The 19461-nt window shown below is 43.1% G+C and overlaps 1 protein-coding gene across 1 annotated transcript; it reads left to right on the top strand.

Annotated features, from left to right (window-relative positions):
* Positions 1 to 233: 233 nt before the first annotated feature.
* ALKBH6 (alkB homolog 6) lies at positions 234 to 16291 on the top strand. The gene is made up of 7 exons (XM_033158623.1): positions 234 to 293; positions 1400 to 1532; positions 3291 to 3359; positions 4719 to 4779; positions 11826 to 11977; positions 14236 to 14352; positions 15908 to 16291. The coding sequence occupies exons 2-7, from the start codon at positions 1479 to 1481 to the stop codon at positions 16178 to 16180; spliced, it is 726 nt and encodes a 241-aa protein (XP_033014514.1). The 5' UTR covers positions 234 to 293; positions 1400 to 1478; the 3' UTR covers positions 16181 to 16291.
* Positions 16292 to 19461: the final 3170 nt, after the last annotated feature.

Below are 19461 nucleotides of genomic sequence, written 5' to 3'. Positions count from 1 at the left end.
AATCAAAATAACCCAGGAGTCCTGGCCCGCCTCCTTTCACCAGACCTTCAAAGGAACCCAGGAGTCCTGGCTCCCAGCGTCCCTTGCTCTTCAAGAACACCCACGCCCCCTCCCCACCAAAGACTCATTTTGGCCAGCCCGCAGACAATTGATTGGTTCACCAGACTGAAGGAAGGCGGGACCTACAAAGCTCAGCTGCTTACTGAGGCTTTCCCCGCTTTCTCTCATTGGATGGATGCAGCTGTCAGTCAACGAGCTACCCGGAAATGTCCTCTTGCTTTCTGCTGGAATGAGTGAGTATGCATGGAGCAAAAGGGCAGGGGGGGCGGTTTGCAATGGGGAGGGGGCGGCTCAGGACTCCTGGGTTCCTTTTCCTGCCCTTGGGAGCCCTGCTATAGGGCTTAAGCGTCCTGGTGAGGCTTGGCTCACTTGCAATGGGGGAGGCTTCTCCACTGCACCCCTTATTCCCATTTGCAAGAATTTCCAGCTGCATGGCAGGCGGAAATTCAGCAGGTTCAGCTGTTACTCCAGGTAGTATCTATGCAACAGCCACAAGGGACGTGGTGCTTCGTCTGCCTGGTTTTTTTTTTCCTGTTCGTGGTCCCCCCCCCCCCAAAAAAAGAGTTCCCTTGCCGCCCTTCTAACATCGGGTTTCTGGGCCATGTGGAAATATAAAAATAATATGCAAAAATGCAATCAAGGCATTAAAACAGCTGTAAAAAAAATCTCTCTTTTTTGGGGGGGGGGGGTAAGATATGCAAAAGTCCTTTAAAACACTGTTTAAAAGTCTCAGGATAAAGTGGCAATTGTAAGACAAGGTGAAGCAAAGCCACAAAGAGGTCGCTGCCCCAAGGAGCTTCCAAACTAAGATGCAAAAATGCAATCAAGGTATTAAAACAGCTGTAAAAAAAATCTCTTTTGGGGGGGGGGTAAGATATGCAAAAGTCCTTTAAAGCACTGTATAAAAGTCTCAGGATAAAGTGGCAATTATAAGTCAAGATTAAGCAAAGCCACAAAGAGGTCGCTGCCCAAAGGAGCTTCCAAATTAAGATGCAAAAATGCAACCAAGGCATTAAAACAGCTGTAAAAAGCATCTCTTTTGGGGGGGTAAGATATGCAAAAGTCCTTTAAAGCACTGTTTAAAAGTCTCAGGATAAAGTGGCAATTATAAGTCAAGGTGAAGCAAAGCCACAGAGAGGTCGCTGCCCCAAGGAGCTTCCAAACTAAGGGTAGGTAATTCAGAGAAGCAGCAGATAAAGGGGAAGGGGGGATATAAGAGGCTGGGGGAGGTAAGAGTAACAAGGGCTGGATGTGAGCAAATGTCTCTAGCACTAGACGGCCTTCCTTGAAAGCAGGTCATTTCCCATGTCTAACATGCTGCTGCTTTTGTCTTTCCCAGGTGAGCAACTGACTGGTGAGGCCCAGGGATCTGTGATGGAGTGAGAAGAAACTAAGAAAGCTCAGCTCTCCGTTCTGAGATGTCGGCGACTTCTGCTGGGATTCCGGCTCTGGAGCCGTTTCGTGTAACGCAGGTACCGTCCTGTGAGAGGGATGTTTTTTGCTGGAATGCCCTCGCTATTTATTAGGAAGCTTTGTACAGTGGTACCTTGGTTCTCAGACTTAATCCGTTCCGGAAGTCCGTTCCTGAACCAAAGCGTTCCAAAACCGAGGCGCGCTTTCCCATGGAAAGTAATGCAAAATGGACTAATCCGTTCCGGACTAATCAACGGTCTCGTTAGATACTAAAATTCATGTTAAATCGCTGTTTTAGGGGTTGTTAAAACAACCCCTAAAACAGCAATTTAACATGAATTTTAGTATCGTAACGAGACCGTTGATCCATAAAATGAAGGCAATAAACAACGTACTGCAGTCACATGATCGATCGATCAATCTGTAGCTGAACCAGGTTCCACACAGTCACAAGAAAGAGCTGCAAAAAAAACCAAAAACCCGCAAAATGAATAGCAAATACAGACAGATTTCAGCGTAACACTCAATCTGAAGCCTAACACTCAAAAATGAGCATGTTCAACTTCCGGAAAAAGTTCGCAAACCGGAACACCTACTTCCAGGTTTGCAGTGTTTGGGTTCCAAGTTGTTTGAGTACCAAAGCGTTTGAGAACCAAGTGACAACTGTATTGTGTTCACTGATAGGAATACACTTGTTCACAGACACACACACACACACACACACACACACACACACAGAATTGAATTAAGCTGGAAATGAAGCAGTCATGGATTTGTCTAGAGGTGGTGAAGGTTTTCCCAGGAAGGAGATGAGCACAACCCACTTTTAATTTTACATATCAAGCCATAGTTAAGTTACAGCGGACGTCACACCTTTTTGCTCACACCTGTTGAGCGACGTCTCATTCTCTAGGACAGGAAGATGAAGAAACTTGAACACATTTTGGTCATTCTGGGCACTGCTTGTTACCTGGTTGAAGATAATAGTAAAGATTAAAGATGGTTAAAGATTGCTGCGGGTTGGGCTAGATGACCCTCAGAGGTCCCTTCCAACTCTACAATAAAGATCATACGCCTGTTTCGCATCTCATTTTTTTCAGTTTTTGTATTTTTTAAGTAAAGGGTTGTTTGTTAATTTAAGAAAAACAACGAAGTCAGGTTTTAATTTGTTTAGTTTGATGAATGAAAATGATATCCTTTATGACTGAGTATGAGTACATATTCAAAATATATTTGCCATTTAAAAAACAAACCTGTGTGCACACCCTCATGAAATGTGTTGCACGTGTCTATGACCAGTATAGATTGGGGTGGCGGCTAGAGAGAAGAAACAGAATAATTATCCCAGGGAGGGGGAAACAGACAAAAACCACCCCAGAATTTGAACCCCTTCTTCTTCTTCTTCTTCTTCTTTATTAAATTTCTATACTGCCCTTCATCCAAGGATCACAAGGTGGTTTGCAATATTAAAAGCACGAAAATACATACCGTAGTAACAAACCAGTTTAAAAGTCCATTTATTCTTTAATTAGCCAACATTATCAACAGTTGTTTGATTAGCCAAAGGCTTGGCTAATGAGCAACATTATCATAACCACCAAATATTAAGTGCCAGGTATTTTGTACAGAGGGAAAATCTTCATTTTATAGATATTATTCATTTTTCATACAGAAACCCATGATTCTGACTGAGGAGGAGCATGCAAAGTTCTCTAATTCACATTGCAGGGATAAAAAAAATATTTTTTTTGGGGGGGGAGGTTTTTTTATTAGATCTGCATTTTTGTACTTCTCACGTTTTCTCTTTTTTAATGCAGTCTCCACCAGCTGCCTATTACGTTCCGGATTTCATCACAGAGGCAGAGGAGGCGTACCTTTTGCAACAGGTGCGCGCACACTTATGTTCACCTTTGTGCTGTGTTTTAAGAACCGCCTCGTTGAATTCGAACCAGGGGTGGGGAACTTTTTGGCCTCCGTGGGTCACAGCCATATCGGGATCTGCCCCACGGGCCAAATTTGACGAAACCCCTTTCAAGTGTTATCTTAAAGGGAGACTCGCAAAGGCTGAGGAGCAGAGATCAAATCCTGCTGTTTAGGCTGAGTGGGCAATCCTGTTCTGTACTGGGAACAGCTTTGTGCCGCCAGTACATCAGCTGGTGTCAATAGTGATGCCAACTGATGTGCCCAGCCCGTGCTTTGGAGAAAAACAGCCTGATGAGCCAAAATTGGCCTGCAAACCAGAGGTGCCTCACCCCAGAATGTCTTCAGCATTGACCAGCCAGAGCTGCCCTTGGCTACTTCTGTTTTTGTTTTTAATATTAATAAATATTAATTTCCATTTTTCCATTTTCCATTCCAGTTGATTTCCATACGTTTCCATTTTAGCACATTTAAACAAATCCTTATTGTACTCATTAAATATTTGCTCAGTCGAGCTTCGACTCCCTCCCGTCTCATGGTTTCCATAATTCATTATCACCTCATAGCATTTTATTCATTTTCCCATTTACATTTCACTCCTTCCGTTAATCACAATTTTTAAAATAAATATAAGAAGGTACAAGTCCTTGGCTTTGCAAGTTGTCTTACGACAACCCTGCTAGTGTTGTTAACTGTTTGCGATTGTCCTTCAGGTATTGTACAAATTTACTCCAATCTTTTTGGAAAGCTGGATCGCGCTGGTTTCCGATTTTCCCGGTCAGCCTTGCCAATTCCGCAAAGTCCATTATCTTCGCCTGCCACGCTTCCAGCAATGGGATTTCCCGTCGCTTCCATTTTGGGGCTAAAAGAGATCTTGCTGCTGTTGTCGCATACATAAACACTTTTATATCTCTCTTTGGGATCTCATTCCCTACTTCACTTAACAGAAATGCCTCTGGTTTTTCCCCACAAATGTACAGTCATACCTCTGGTTGTGTTTTTTCGGGTTGCGAACGCGGCAAACCCGGAAGTGTTTAGTTCCGGGTTTTGCCCAGTGAGCATGCGCAGAAGCATTCTGCGCGGTTTGCTCATGCGCAGAACCATTCTGAGCAGTTCGTGCATGCGCAGAAGCCCAATATCGCACTTTCACGCATGCACGATATCGCCGCTCAGGTTACGGACTTTTCAGGGTGTGAACGGCACCCCGGAATGCATCGGGTCCGTAACCCAAGGTTCCACTGTATTTTTAAACATTTTCTGGGTACTTCTTCTGATGCCTGCAGTTTCCATGTGAATATCTTGCTTCCCCCCCCCCCCGCCTCCAGGTTTATGATGCCCCCAAGCCCAAGTGGACTCAGCTGTCGGGGAGGAGGCTGCAGAACTGGGGTAAGTGTTGCGTGTGGACACCGGAGGGGAACCTCACTGCCCCCTTTAATCGTGTGCGTCCCCATTCACTCCTATAGCGCATGAAGGAGGCTCAGAAGGCCAGTGTACAGTGGGGTCAGTTTTCTTCAACAGCATTAAGGAGGCTTAGGCAGGGGCGAACGAAGGCATTGTGACACCCGGGGTGGGCGTTACTACGCAGGGCGCATGTGCGATGCCACACATGCGCTGTACATAGCGGTTTGCCGGCGCCGCCACTCTAGCGCTATACGGATGGTGCCGGTATCCCTCCAGTGCCGCTACAGCCGCAAACGGAGGATCTTCTACATGCGGCTGTAGCGGCGGCAGAGGGATCCCACCCCCATCCGTATGGCGCTCGAGCAGCGCTGGCGGCAAACCACTATGTACAGCGCATGTGCGGCGGCGTTACGTACAACTTGTGTGTGCGACGCCGCACATGCGCTGTACATAGCGGTTTGCTGCCAGCACCGGGATCCTCTGCTCCCCCTGCCCCCCGTTGCGACGTCACTGGGCTCAGGCGGCCATTTTGCTACACGCCTGCCCCTGATCTGTGGAAAAATCCTCGCTCGGCAGGGTAATATACAGCAGCATCTCGGTTTTCAAGCGTCTCGGAAGCCGAGCGTTTCAGTTTTCGAATGCCAAAATCCTGGAAGTAATTGCTTCTGTTTTCGAACGCGCCTCGGAAGCCGAACGGCTTCCGCTGTGTCTCCCCTCCCCCCCAAAAAATTCTTCATTGACTTGCAGGCAGCCCTTTGCAAAAGATTGGAAAGGAGAGGATATCCCATTTAAATCAGATTGGCGAAACAAATTAAGGGAATGCGCTGAACTGGCGAGATGATATCAGCAAGGTTGAGAGACGTTGCAGATGAAAAAATTATCAGAGAGTGGGACATATATACAGAGTTTATGTAAAAGAATACTGTCAAATTATCAGTCCATTTGGCAGGTTCTGATTGAACTTCTGTGCATAAAATAGGAAAATTTGTGGGGTTGCCAGGTGTCCACTATTTGAGTGGACAGTCCACTTTTTCACATTATGTTCACTATTTTTTTCACAAAATAGTGGACATTTTTTTATTCAAAAGCTTTATGATGAAATGGTATTTTAAAACGTGTTTGTAAGAAAATACATAATTTAATTTAATTTAAACCCCCCCCCCCCCGCTTGTCCGCTATTATTTGGAAGCAGACCTGGCAACCCTAAAAATTTGATGAAACTCAAAGTAAGTCAGACAGCATGGAGAAGTCTTAGGCAAGTGCGTATTTAAAGGAACGCCAGGGGAGGATCAGAGGTCAAGTTCAGTTGAATTACAAAACGATGTATAAAGCAAGTATCAATTAAGCAATGAAAGATGGTATACTTTTTGTTTTGTTTTTAACAACAACTGATCATCTTTGTTATGTTATGGATGGTAATTTTCAACCGATAAAGCATTAAAAAGAAAAAGGGGGGGGAAAGACTTTGCAACCAGCCCTTTTGCGCCTCGGTTGTTGGAACATTTTTGGAAATCAAATGGTCTTCCGGAGCAGATTATGTTTGACAACCGAGGGACCACTGTATAGGCCTCTCATCACACCAAAGGCTACGTATTTTTCGCTCCATAAGACGTACTTTTTTCCTGCTAAAAAGTAAGGGGAAATATCTAAAGTACTACACTTGGGCAAAAAAAATGAAAGACACAAATACAGGATGGGTGACACCTGGCTTGAGAGCAGTACATGTGAAAAGGATCTAGGAGTCTTGGTAGACCACAAACTTGACATGAGTCAACAGTGTGATGCAGCAGCTAAAAAAGCCAATGCAATTCTGGGCTGCATCAATAGGAGTATAGCATCTAGATCAAGGGAAGTAATAGTACCACTGTATTCCGCTCTGGTCAGACCTCACCTGGAATACTGTGTCCAGTTCTGGGAACCACAGTTCAAGAAGGATACTGACAAGCTGGAACGTGTCCAGAGGAGGGCAACCAAAATGGTCCAAGGCCTGGAAATGATGCCTTATGGGGAACGGCTTAGGGAGCTGGGTATGTTTAGCCTGGAGAAGAGAAGGTTAAGGGGGGATATGATAGCCATGTTCAAATATATAAAAGGATGTCATATAGAGGAGGGCGAAAGGTTGTTTTCTGCTGCTCCAGAGAAGCGGACACGGGGCAATGGATTCAAACTACAAGAAAGAAGATTCCACCTAAACATGAGGAAGAACTTCCTGACAGTAAGAGCTGTTCGACAGTGGAATTTGCTGCCAAGGAGTGTGGTGGAATCTCCTTCTTTGGAGGTCTTGAAGTGGAGGCTTGACAGCCATCTGTCAGGAATGCTTTGATGGTGTTTCCTGCTTGGCAGGGGGTTGGACTGGATGGCCCTTGGGGTCTCTTCCAACTCTAGGATTCTATGATTCTATGATTCTATGATCTGTGCGTCTTATGGGGCGAATAGTGGTCCCTGGAGCTGAATTGCCCAGGGGCCAAAAGAGGATCATGCTTTTTATTTTACAAGGAGAAAAGGGGGTGTTGAAAGGACCCCGCTCAGCAGCTGATCAGCAAGAGATCGGGAGAGAGATAAGAGTCCCGGCTCCCTTTCAGCCCCGCCCTCCTTTGTTGAATGTGCTGCGGAGGGAGGTTGTTTGTTTCCCCAGCAACATGTGACTGGCTGATTAGATTATCTGTCTGGAAACAGTAGAAAAGCCTCCCTTTCCTTTAGAAGCTGCAGAAATGTGAGTTGAACCCCATAAAAATGGGGCTTTTCCTCTTTGCTTTTCCCCCTTTGCAAAAAACGCTGCAAAACTTTTAGCTGATCCTCAAAAAAACAGGGCTTTTCCCTTTGCAAAAAAGCTGCAAAACTTTTAGTTGATCCTAAAAAAGAGGGCTTTTCCCTTTGCAAAAAAAGCTGCAAAACTTTTAGCTGATCCTCAAAAAAACAGGGCTTTTCCCTTTGCAAAAAAAGCTGCAAAACCTTTAGTTGATCCTAAAAAACCAGGGCTTTTCCCTTTGCAAAAAAAGCTGCAAAAGGTTTAGCTGATCCTCAAAAAAATAGGGCTTTTAGAGGAGGAAAACCAGAAAAATATTTTTTTTTCTTGTTTCCTCCTCTAAAAATGAGGTGCGCCCTATGGTCCGGTGCGCCCTATGGAGCGAAAAAATATGGTGGTTTAGCGGTTAAGAGCGTTAGACGTGGACTTGGAGAGGTGCGTCTCCTGTTTGCTGTGAAGCTTATAAAACAGCATTTTGCCAGGCCTAACCTCCCTCACAGATTTGTTGTGAGGGGGGGAAATGAGGAACTCCCCACCTCAGCCTGACTTCCTTGACAGAAGAGCGGGAAATAAATATTATTATTTTTGGGTAGCGGTGATACAGACTGCCCCAAGTTGAGAAAGCTGGACTTGTTTGTTTGTTCACCCAGTTGGGAGTCAGGATGATTAAAAATCAATAATTCTAAAAATAATTTTATTTATTTATTTATTTAAACCAGATTTTTAAAATAAAATGCTTTTGGTGGAAAAACCTTTCTAAAGATAGTTTTCTATTTAAGTTACGTTATAGTCCAAAGGTTGTTCATCAGGAAATAAGGATTTGTTTAAAGTTTTTCATGTGTGTTAAAAAGCAGTCTAAGGTTTGTTTGTGTTTTAAAAAAATGTGTTTACCCACATCAGTTAACACAGTGTTTTTCAACCTTTTTTGGGCAAAGGCACACTTGTTTCATGAAAAAAATCACGAGGCACACCACCATTAGAAAATGTTAAAAAATTTAACTCTGTGCCTATATTGACTATATATAAAGTAATTATCTTGAATTTTTCAATTTTCCCCACGGCACACCAGGCAACATCTCGCGGCACACTAGTGTGCCGCGGAACAGTGGTTGAAAAACACTGAGTTAACAAACATGGATACATATGTTATTGTTTTAGTTAAATAAATTGTTTAAATTGTTATTAAGGAAATGATTATTTTTCTCCTTCCAATAAAGTAAGGCAGAAAAGTTGTCCAAATATAAACAAATTTCATAATTATCTGTCTATGTATTTCTCATAGTAATGTATAACCAAATCAGTGATTTTTGATATAACTGTAAAAACTACTCTGAAAATTTACGGTTCCAAAAATGAAAGCTTCCTCTGGTTGTAAATATTAAGAGGATGCCGGCAAGATTGAACCTTTCTGTAAAATAAATAAATAAAATGATTTAAATCAAGTCTTACTGACGAGTGATTTAAATCGAGTCTTACTGACTAGTAATTTAAATCAAGTCTTACTGACGAGTGATTTAAATCGATTTGATTTAAATCAAATCCACCATTTTGGGAGTGCTTAAATCTGGACCAGAACACACACAAATATATTGAACAACCATGAAATACCATATCAAGTCCCACTCCACCTGCTGTCTGATAACTTGCGACATGAGGTGAATAAAATAGTGAATTGCTGAGGAATTAAAACCAGGCAAAGTTCATTTTGGGGGCCTAATGTGGCCCGCCGGTCGGTTTAATCCGGCCCCCGTGGCAGTTTATTTCCTGGGGTAAAATCCTAAAAAAACCTCAACAACTTCAATCCCCAAAAAAGCTCAACAATTTTGGTTGGCCCTCTGGCCGGCCCTCACGGCCCTTCACTTCATCAAATCTGGCCCTCTTTGAAAAAAGTCTGGACCCCACTGAATTAAACCAATGTCAGCTAAAATGTTTAAAAACACTCACACACTCACACACCACAGTGAAGCTGAGGTAACATCATATTTTTGATCTGTGAAACCTTAAAAGCCTGCCAAAACAAATTGGCTTTCCTGGCAAAACTCGTGAGTGGAAATCTCCACAGGCCGGGCCTGCGAGTGACTCAGCCTGACTTTGCTGGCCTCTGTTGTGAGGTAAACAGTTTATGAGGGAAACCGTCAAGAAACATGGGCTGACTCATGCAACCATTACGTGGCCTTCCAGATGTGAAAAACCGCCATGTTTGTTGGAGTGTGGCTGCCATCAGCCTTGACATGACCACCCTCTACCCCTGTTACAGACAGCATCTTATTTTGAAAACAATTTTATTGAGTTTTACAGTTTTATATACCACACAATCATCAATATCACAAAAAAACACAGTCCCAATCCCCTCCCCTGACTTCCCTCAACTTCCCCTTCTGGTTCTTTAAATATTTGTTTCTCCTGCCTGTTTTATTCTACCTTAATTTTGTAACCCTTTACCTAAATATCATTATATTCTTACCATTTTCGTACCACATTTCCCGAATCGCATCTTACATTTCATTGTTTTCCTAGTTGTAACGTCTTAACTTTATATTTATTTTCTTAATTGTACGTGTTTACTCAAATCCTGTTACCGAGTCCACTTCTTTAGAATATTTCTGTAGATACAACATAAACAATTCCCAATTCTTATTTATTTATTTTTTATTCCCAATCCTTTTTAAAGTCTCTTTGTCCCTGTCTCTTAGTTTCCCGGTCAGCTTTGCCATTTCAGCATATCCCATCAGCTTTTCTTGCCATTCTTCTTTCATTGGTATCTCGTCTTTCCATCTTTGGACTAGTTACAGGTGAAACTCGAAAAATTAGAATATTGAGGAAAAGTCCATTTCTGTAAGCAATTGTTTTCATTAGCTACTGGAGTTTAATATATGAGATGACATGCAAAGCGAGATATGTGAAGCCTTTGCTTGTTATAATTGTGATGATTATGGCGTACAGCTGATGAAAACCCCAAAGTTGAAATTGTGAATTTGGGGTTCTCATCAGCTGGACGCCATAATCATCACAATTATAACAAATAAAGGCTTGACATAACATATCTCACTTTGCATGTCATGAGTCTATCTCATATATTAGTTTCACCTTTTAAGCTGAATTACTGAAAGAAATGAACCTTTCCACGATATTCTAATTTTTCAAGTTTCACCTGTATATCCTATGTCGTAGCGTACATAAATAATTTCTTCCGCTCTTTTGCCATTTCATACCTAACAAAAAAAGCTCCCAGACTTCTAACAAAGTTGTCTTAAACGTTCTTTTCATTTCATTATAAATCATTTCCCAATGGCTTTTCATTATTTTACAACCCCACCACAGATGGAAAAACGTGCCTTCTTTCCCTTTACACTTCCAACACTTATTGGAGCTTGTTCTGTACATTTTTGCCGGGGTGATATACCATTGATACATCATTCTAGTATAATTCTCTTTTCAAAGTTCTACAATCAGTGAATTTTAAATTCACTTTCCACAGTTTTCCCCAATTTTCCATTTGTATGTTGTGCCCTAAATCTTGTGCCCTAAGGACAGTATTTTAATAATAAATACAGGTGAAACTCGAAAAATTAGAATATTGTGGAAAAGTCCATTTATGTAAGCAATTGTTTTCATTAGCTACTGGAGTTTAATATATGAGATAGACTCATGACATGCAAAGCGAGATATGTCAAGCTTTTATTTGTTATAATTGTTTAGGGAAGTTTTTAATTTGTGACTTTGTATTGTATTTTAGTATTTGTTGGAGGCCGCCCAGAGTGGCCGGGGAGACCCAGCCAGATGGGCGGGGTATAAATAATAAATTATTATTATTATTATTATTATGGCGCACAGCTGATGAAAACCCCAAAGTTGAGATTGTTAATTTTGGGTTCTCATCAGCTGTACGCCATATTCGTCACAATTATAACAAATAAAGGCTTGACCTATAATATACCCAATTATAACAAATAAAGGCTTGACATAACATATCTCGCTTTGCATGTCATGAGTCTATCTCATGTATTAGTTTCACCTTTTAAGTTGAATTACTGAAAGAAATGAACCTCTCCACGATATTCTAATTTTTCGAGTTTCACCTGCATTTATGGCGGTCCAAATACCCGTAATGTAGATTCAGAATAAAATACAGGTTCACACACGGAGAGGGAGACCGAGATCATATTTGTTCAGTCTTGAGTATGGTGATTTTTGATACGTATGACTACCGAAAGAAACTTTGCCACGGCCACCGTAGACGGTATTTTAAATCTGTGGCGCTTTTGTGCTTCTTTTTTCCCCTCAGGAGGGCTGCCACACCCCAAAGGGATGGTTCTGGAGAAGCTGCCCGCCTGGCTCCAGGCCTGCGCAGACAAAGTGTCCTCCCTCAGCGTTTTCGGAGGGAAAATGGCGAACCACGTCCTGGTCAACGAGTACCGCCCTGGCGAGGGCATCATGGTAACCGACTGCCTCACACATGGCGCCCGGGATAAAAACCGCCAAGATGTCCCTAAGGCCCTTCGTACAAATCTGTGGCGCGGGCGCGGCGTATCGAAAAAACCGCGTGCGGTTTTTCTGGCGGCCCCGTCTCAGAAAAGGCTGGCGTTAATGTTGGGAAAGTTTCAGAAAAGGGGAAAGCAAAATGGCCCCAGGGATGGCGCTTGTGAGGGGAAAAGCTGCAGTTAAGGGGCTTTTTACTTCAGAGGAAAGGTGAATAAGAGGTGACATGGTAGCAGGGTGGATAAAAACCAATGATTTAAAAAGAAAAAATCGGTTTAAAAAATTTTTTGGATTTTTTAAATTAAATCGGATTTTTAAAAATAAAATGCTTCTGGACGAAAAACCTTTCTAAAGATAGTTTTCTATTTAAGTTACATTATAGTCCAAAGGCTATTCATCAGGAAATAAGGATTTCTTTAACGTTTTTCATGTGTACTAAAACTCAGTCTAAGTTTTTTTAAAAAACCAAACAAACCCAAAATGTTTAACCACACCAGTTAACAAACATGGATACATATTGCTATAATGTTATTGCTTTAGTTGAATAAATTGTTTAAATTGTTATTAAGGAAATGATTATTTTTCTCCTTCCAATCAAGTAGAGCAGAAAGTTTGTCCAAGTATAAAGTTAACTTATTAAACCTCATCCTAATTTCATAATTATCTGTCTATGTATTTCTAATAGTACAACCAAATCAGTAATTTTTGATATAACTGCAAAAACTACTCTGAAAATTTATTATTCCAAAAATGAAACCTTCCTCTAAGATTACACCTCCAAGAATGAGTTTTTCTGTAAAAAACATATGATTTAAATCAAGTCGTACTGACTAGTGATTTAAATTGATTTGATTTAAATCAAATCCCCCCTGCAAGGTAGAAGTTAGGCATGGCATAGAGAAAGTAGAAAGGGAAAAGGTTTTCTCCCTCATAAAACTCGTGGACACCCACTGAAGCTGAATGTTGGGAGATTCAGGACAGATAACCCTTTTCTTCTTTTTTCCACTTCAGTTAGTATGGCTGAAAACAAAAATTTTAAATATTAATATGTTTTAAAAGGACAGATAAAAGAACTTGTTCATGCAGCGCACAGTTAATCTGTGGAACTCCCTCCCACAAGAGACAGTGATGGCCTCCAATTTAGGTGGCATTAAAAGAAGGTTAGACAAATTCGGGCAGGAGAAGGGCTATCGATGGCTGCCGTCACAGCAATTTTTTTCCTGAAAACCACAGGTGGGGGAAATGCTCTTGTGTTCGAATCCTCCTTGAGGGTTTTCCATGATGGCCGTCTGGTTGAGAACAGGATACTGGACTAGATGTGGCCTTGTCCCAATCCAGCAAGGATCCTTATACCTTGAAATTGGGGCTGGGGTGCTTTGGGGACTCGGCTGCCCCAGGCAATCTCATCTCAAGCATTTGGGCCGGGGCCGGATTGAGGTTTGATGTGGCCCTCAGCTCCTGAAGGTAATGGGGCCCTTTCTATGTCCAGCTGTCCTTTGTCCACAACAAATGTTTTTTGTGTGTTGAATATATGCTAGATGGTCATTTATGGACCTCATAGGTATCTCAAGCCATTTGCATATCACAAAAGATGTATTTTACTAAAGTAATTGTTGAAATGAAATACAATTAAGAAGAAGTCTATTAATAGTGAAATACAATTAAGAAGAAGTATATTAATAGTGAAATAATTATTCAGCTCTAACTTGAAATGATTTTTTATTCATAACAAACTTAATAATGCAAAACCCATTGACATTTGGCAATAACGAAAGTTCCTTTAGCAAGACAATTTACAAAGACTCATAATCTAGTCTCTAGAAACTTGCTATAATATGAAATAATAAAAGGTGTAAATATACGATGCAAAGACTAATAATGATAAATAGCAGAATGTAGGCACCCTATATAGAGAAAGGAGCAAACCAGTGATTTTAGGGAGCAGGCTAGCAGGCAGGGCCCATTACTTACATCATAGGAGCCGACACAACACAAAACACTCTTGCTGTACATAGGTTTTATTTTCTTTGTTTTTATCTTATATTGGAAATGTACACCAAGGTGTTGTTGGTTTTTTTTTTGCCTTTAATTTTTGGGGGGAGCCCCAAGAGAGTGGGACCCTGAACTACAGCTTGTTTAGCTTATACGTAAATCTGGCACTGCTTTGGGCAGAAAAATATCTCCTTTCCCTGACATTGGGTCTGTTTTGCCCGTAGCCTCACGAGGATGGGCCCCTCTATTTCCCCACCGTCACAACTGTCAACCTGGGGTCTCACACCTTCCTTGACTTCTACCATCCCATCAGCAGAAGGCAGCAAACGGAAGGCGGAGAGGTAAATAATAATGAGCAAGTGGACGTTCTCCTCCAGTCCCATTTTATTTTATTTTATTTATTAAATATAATTTTTATTAATTTTTCTGTTTTAGAATGCGCATTTAAACATCCTTAAACTATCAATGACTTCCCTTCTTCTCTTTCCATGGTTCGTTTTGCAAGTCATGAATCCCTGCATATTTTACATAAACTAAACTATTCAGTATTCCATTATTACATCCATCAAAACTTATTTACGCTGTTGAATTCATGTTAATGCTGCCAACGTTTTTGAGTGTACCCAACTTCCCCCCCATATATTCAATAAACATTTCCCAATCTTCTCTAAACCTATGTTCTTCTTGTTCTCTTATTCTATATGTTAAGTCTGCAAGCTGCGCATATTTCATCAGCTTAAGTTGCCATTCTTCTTTCGTTGGGACCTCGCTCGTTTTCCATTTGGGGGCTAACGAAACACGGGCTGCAGTAGTGGTGTACATAAATAACCTTTTTTGACACCTGGGAATTTCCGTTTGAATTATCCCCAACAGAAAGGGCTCTGTTTTTTTCTCTTTTTTGAAAAGTATTTTAAAACATTTTTTTCAATTCGTTGTGAATTATTTCCCAATCCTCTTTTACCCTTTTACAGGTCCTCAACCTGATTGCACCTCCAGCGCTTATCGGATTCAGTCTTATACACCTTAGCAGACCTACTCCGAGTTAAATGCCACCTGTAAATCATTTTCGAAGTACTGTAGTCCAGTCCCAATTCAGCTGCTGGTCAGTTAACTGGTTCTGGCCAGAGCTGTGGGGAGTGTTGGTTGGCACTGCCACTCAGATATGGGCAGCTCAATTTCTGCTGGAGGTGAGGATCAGGGAGTTCAAGGGAGGCCCAGTAATAATTGCCATTTAGAGGAACATAGGAAGGTGCCTCGTACCAAGCCAGGTCATTCATCCATCTAGTTCAGTGCAGTCTGCACTGACTGGCAGCAGCTCTCCAGGGGTTCAAGCAAAGAGAGTCTCTCAGCCTTAACCTGGAGATCTGGCCTTCTGCATGCAAAATAGATGCCCTGTCAATAACCTGTGGCTGTTTGATCCCCCATTGCTGCCCGTTGATAGCCTGCTTGCCAGTTGCCACATTAACCATGCAAATTATCTGCTCCTTCCTCCACACCACCCCCCAAATATTTCATCTTTCTCTGCTGTTCTAGGTAGCTGCTGTTGCCCTGATCCTAGCTCTGCATACACAGTGTAAAAAAGACATGCAGAACCCACTTACAGGTGTCACCAGGCAACTGCAATGCTACTGACTTTGCTTGGGCATATTTTGGAAATGTGGGTGCATGGAATTTGGGTACCATTTAGCAGTAGAAGCAACAGATATATCAGGATATGCGGGGGGGACGACCCCCCAAGTGGCAAATCCAGGAGATGGCGTTGTGTGGCACAATAATTTGATGAGCACTGCTATAAAGCACACTTCCATTTCCGCCTACATGCCAAAATGTATTGCTCTCAGGCTGCGCACATCTTCTAGAAACATCACAGCTAAGGGTTTTTGTTTCCCTCTCCAGGGGCCCATCCCTCAGACTGAAGACCAGCGCCACTTCCTGTCCCTGCTCCTGAAGCCCCGTAGCCTCTTGGTCTTGCGGGAGGACATGTACTGCCGTTACCTTCACGGCATCCGCCCGGTCACAGAGGACGCTGTCACAGAGAAAGTGGCCAACGCAGGCATGTGTGACGCCGAACTTGGGGACATGTTGCAGCGGGGGACACGGGTGTCGCTCACCATCCGTCACGTCCCCAAAGTGCTGAAAACCTCTATTTTCCTGGGCAGGCGGAAGTGACTGTTCTGCTTTGTGGTGGCCCACGCACTGGAACACTTTTCTGTACACAAGCAGCTCCCTGCATGCAGAGAGCCAGCATCTCAGGGAGAAGGGTTCCAGCCTAGACACACTCTCTCTTTGTGTTTGTGTGTGTGTGTGTCTCCGGGATGCAGGGAATGTTTCTGTGTACAGAGAGTTTGTGGTGGTTCCTTGTTTTTTAGTATGGAGCAGTATTCCTCCTTGTAGTCCGAAGTGTTGCAGTCCATATTTGACCACATCTTCTGATGTTTGAGAGAATGAATCTTAGCACAGAGAAAGACTCTGAAATGTAGGAATTGCAGGAGAGAAAGAGCAGCTGCTGTAGACGGCAAATTTGCATGAGCTATTAAGCGGGGGCGGGGGGGGGGGGAGGGAGTGAAGAGAGAGACGAGAATAGTAAGCCCTGGAGGCAAAGGAGAGGACGAGGCTGCGCTCTGGTGCGTAACATGTTCTGTAACACACAGCATGCAACGTGGCCTGGCAGATGGAATAGATGCTTGTCCTTCCAGCAAAGCCAGAAAGTCAGGCCATCCTCATTCTCTTCCCAGCAAAGAACCATGTCTGACTTTGCTAGCAGGAGACTGGAAAACCGGCATGTCTGGGTTTGACTCACATGCCCACATAGCCATGGCAGAGAGCCTCTGCCTTGCTCTATGGGCATGTCCTTAGGCCTCCAGGCATCCCTGTTTGGCCCACAAGGCTGCTTCTGCCAAGGCCATGCCCACCTGTCCTATAGGTAAAGATGCTGATGGATGCCAAAAGGGAGTTTGCAGGCACTGGTGGTCAACTGATTGCCGGGGCCTGCAAAGCCCTGCACTTTGCAAGCCCACAAGGATCATGTCATAGTGAGGGCTTGCAAAGTGTCTTTTTTGCTTTCATGGTCTGATTGCAAACAACAAGGGTGCAAACGTTGTGGTGTCAGGTGACTTCCAAGCAGGCAGTGGGGGAGATCTCCTATCCTGGCCCTGCCATACAGGACAGAAGTCCAGTGCCCAGCCTGCAGAACTGCAAATCTGGGCTATTGGATAGGTTTCCATCTCCTGGTTTTAACACGTTGCCCTACATTGCTCCTTATCCATGCTAGTTCTGGCTCAAAAGACCATTTCAAGTAAGGCATATTTCCACTCTTGGAAATATTTTATGAGAAAAGTGCTAGCTTTGAAGCCAGGACATTCAAATAAATGACCTGCCGGGCATGTGCTAACGTCATAAAGGTTTTGTGTGCGGTTCTTGCAAAAACCTTGTGGTTCTGAAAACGTTTGAGATCAAATGAGCCCTTGCGTTTTGCCCCAAAGACTAAATCCACACTATTGTGCCTGAACTTAGCACTCCAAAGATGCCCTGAATCCCGGGGTACATTTCCAGTGTTCCGTCAGGGCATGTCAAAGCATCATTTGCAAGGCTGACTCCAGCACATCGCAATCAGTGGCGAAAATAAATGTGAAGTCAGGTTTAAAGATAGCTATGGGGCGAAGAGGTTACTGAGATACAACAGCAGAAGAAAAGAGAACATCCATCTACAATGAGACAAAGGAGGAAATCTTACAACAGCAGATATGCTGCTGAAATAGAGGACTGTATGTCTGATGCACTGGAATACAAAATAATGTTCAACTAAATAAGGAATTCCCTTTTAATAGGCATATGTTATGGGTAAATTTTTGTCCAGTTATAGGTAAATATTATTGTACCAGCGTAGCAAGCTAGAAGAGTCAAGCGTTTCAAAGTCTTCCATAATAATAATAATTTATTACTTATACCCCACCCATCTGACTTTGTTTCCCCAGCCACTCTGGGCAGCTTCCAGCATAATATAAAAACACACAGAATCGTCAGATGTTTAAAACTTCCAAGACCAGGACTGTGAATGTGTCGGGGCTGCAATCTGCCCGGCTGCAATCAATAGAAATACTGTAATAAAAGAGGTTTAGGTTGGACATGTTTGTTGGGCCCACGGAACAGCAATCATAAGGACGTCACCTAAATATTATGGGCTTTCAACGCTATTTGGCCAAGGCTGAGCTGCTGGCCTGGTCTTCGTTTGTGGCGACCCACACCAGAAGCCCTACTCTAAGGATTCTGAGAAGGAACGAACCCATAAGAAAAGGAAGCAATGGAGGCTGGTCCATGGGGATGGATTGGGCCCCAGTAACCTCAGCTTGCCCTCCACCAGGCCCCACCTTCCTCACTTCTTCTTTTCTTTCTTGCATCCAGTCCATGGGGAGCAATGCCTATCAGATTCTTCTTCCTTAGCCTCAGTGTTGCCCTTGTAGAACTGAGCAGGGAGGAGGATGGGGCCAAGCCTAGAATGAGTTGGCCCTGCCTTCAGCTCTCTATATTGGACAACCAGGCCAAACCCTACACCAAAGGATAAAATGGACATAAATCTGATATCAGGAATCACAAGACAGAGAAACCAGTAGGAGAACACTTCAGTCTCCCAGGACATTCTGTACAAGATCTCAAAGTAGCTGTCTTACTACAAAGGAATTTCAGAAATAGACTGGAAAGAGAAGTGGCTGAATTGCAACTCGTTCAGTCGTTCAGTCGTGTCCGACTCTTCGTGACCCCATGGACCAGAGCACACCAGGCACCCCTATCCTCCACTGCCTCCCGCAGTTTGGCCAAACTCATGCCAGTCGCTTCGAGAACACTGTCCAACCATCTCATCCTCTGTCGTCCCCTTCTCCTTGTGCCCTCCATCTTTCCCAACATCAGGGTCTTTTCCAGGGAGTCTTCTCTTCTCATGAGGTGGCCAAAATCTTGGAGCCTCAGCTTCAGGATCTGTCCCAGTGAGCACTCAGGGCTGATTTCTTTAAGGATGAGTAAGTTTGATCTTCTTGCAGTCCATGGGACTCTCAAGAGTCTCCTCCAGCACCATAATTCAAAAGCATCAATTCTTTTGCGATCACCCTTCTTTATGGTCCAGCTCTCACTTCCATACAATACTACTGGGAAAACCACTCATTACCAAACTTAAAACCATGGAGAGACCTGGTCTGAACAAAGACATTGGATTCTTATCTCATTATACATGACAAAGCTATCTTTAGCCATCTCACCCCTTGCCTTTTCCTGTAAGACCAATTGCAGTCGTTAACAGTCGGCAACAGGTTTTCCACAGCTATCAGCCAATCACCCATTCCCACCACCCTTCTGAGTAATACCTCTCCCCACTCTCTCACTATATATAAGGGTCTGGTTACTTCTGTTTCAGTGTATCTGAAGAAGTGTGCATGCACACGAAAGCTCATACCAAGAAC

This window comes from Lacerta agilis, chromosome 8, assembly GCF_009819535.1.
Source record: "Lacerta agilis isolate rLacAgi1 chromosome 8, rLacAgi1.pri, whole genome shotgun sequence".
NCBI lineage: Eukaryota > Metazoa > Chordata > Lepidosauria > Squamata > Lacertidae > Lacerta > Lacerta agilis.
The sequence above is the reverse complement of the archived record's forward strand: the minus strand, read 5'-3'. Positions and strand labels throughout refer to the sequence as shown.

What these genes read in the sequence shown, in the direction of transcription:
- ALKBH6 (XM_033158623.1), top strand. Translation starts at nt 1,479, where the DNA reads ATGTCGGCGACTTCTGCTGGGATTCCGGCTCTGGAGCCGTTTCGTGTA. An exon ending in AGGCGTACCTTTTGCAACAG is followed by an intron (nt 3,360 to 4,718) that starts GTGCGCGCACAC and finishes CCCCGCCTCCAG; the next exon opens with GTTTATGATGCCCCCAAGCC. An exon ending in AGCAAACGGAAGGCGGAGAG is followed by an intron (nt 14,353 to 15,907) that starts GTAAATAATAAT and finishes TTCCCTCTCCAG; the next exon opens with GGGCCCATCCCTCAGACTGA.